The 1,391-nt window shown below is 67.6% G+C and overlaps 1 protein-coding gene across 1 annotated transcript; it reads left to right on the top strand.

Annotated features, from left to right (window-relative positions):
• Positions 1 to 727: 727 nt before the first annotated feature.
• EMIHUDRAFT_257990 (hypothetical protein) lies at positions 728 to 1,372 on the top strand (the record flags this gene model as incomplete). Its single annotated transcript, XM_005762040.1, has 2 exons — positions 728 to 835; positions 1,127 to 1,372. Coding segments are annotated over 2 exons (354 nt in total), but the record flags the coding sequence as incomplete, so codon positions are not given.
• Positions 1,373 to 1,391: the final 19 nt, after the last annotated feature.

Below are 1,391 nucleotides of genomic sequence, written 5' to 3'. Positions count from 1 at the left end.
ACGCTTGCAGCGGGCTTTTCCCGGGGGCGCTGCCCCCGGACCCCCGCGCTGGCAGCGGGCTTTGCCCTTGCTGGCCAGGGCTTGCCACACTCTGGCCAAGCTCTGGCCAACCGCCGCCGCCGCAAAGTCAAGCATGCCAGCGCCGCCCGGCGAAGGCTCGGCTGGCCGCTGCCGCCCCTGGCCGTCGGTCGCGGGCGAGGCGGCGTCGGCGGGCGGCCGCAGACGCTCGGGCAGCAGCGCCTTGAGGTCCTTGGCCGCCGGCGCCGCTCGAGACTGGATGAAGGCGCCTCGGCGGGCGGTTCCGAGACTGGATGAAGGCGCCTCGGCGGGCGGTTCGGAGAGGATGAGACGGGGAACTCGACCACAGAACCCTAACCCTCGGTTGGGGATGGGACGGGGAACTTTTGCGAGTGGGCAGGGAACTGCAGGGGGAGAGGGGGAGGGAGGCCCAGCGAGGGGCTGCGGCTGGATCCTACTGCGCGGCTGGACTAAAGACGCACTAAACCTCGCTAAATCTGGATGTAAAGTCGCAGTGAACTCGCGCTAAATTTGCGCTAAATTTGCGCTAAATTTGCACTAAAGTTGCGCTAAATTCGCGCTAAATTCGCGCTAAAGTGCACTAAAGATGCAGTACATAAACACTTCACACCGCACTAAATTTAGCCGCCCTCCCCCAGACGCTTCGGAGCCGAACCCAGACGCAAGGTTTGGACAACGTGGCTGCCTCATGTCCCGCACCGTCTCCGACACCGCGTCGGCAAAGGTCGGGATCGACGTGTCGGCCGATGCGGTTCTCGAGGTCGCCGCGCGCCTGCGCGTCGAGGCGCTCAAAAAAGTGGACGACGACCCAACAGCCGCGATGCTCGCGACGCGGCAGAGCTTCCAGCTGCAGCAGCAGTACGGCCACGACGCGGGCGAGCTATGCGCCGCGTGCGCCGCTGTGTGCCGCGTGCAGCGGCGCCTCGCCGCGCCGCGTGTGCCTGCCGCCGCTGTGGACACGCTTTGCTCTGCCCTCGACACGCTCGACGCGTGGGCTGCACGCGACGGGCGCGACGCAGGCGCGGAGGTCGACTTCCTGTGGCGCGAGCTGTGGGGCCTATCTCGGTCGCTCTGCGCCGCCGACCAGATCGGCGCCCCGACGCTGGAGGCGCTGCGCGCCGCCGACCGCTGCCTCGAGCGGATCGCCGCTGTCGGACTGAGGAGGCCGCTGCTGATCGAGACGAGCAGTCTGGGCGATCGCGACAACGAGGTGAGGCTGACAGCAGAGGAGATCCTCTTCCAGCAGGCCGACATCGCGCAGCGGAGCGCCGACGCGTGCATCACCCAGTCCAACTCTGCGCCCGCCGAGATGCGCCAGCGGGACCGCGAGGCCGTCACATTCTTCCTGAACC

Source organism: Emiliania huxleyi, assembly GCF_000372725.1.
Source record: "Emiliania huxleyi CCMP1516 unplaced genomic scaffold EMIHUscaffold_6998, whole genome shotgun sequence".
Classification (NCBI taxonomy): domain Eukaryota; phylum Haptophyta; order Isochrysidales; family Noelaerhabdaceae; genus Emiliania; species Emiliania huxleyi.
This window is presented reverse-complemented; position numbering and strand designations above follow the sequence as displayed.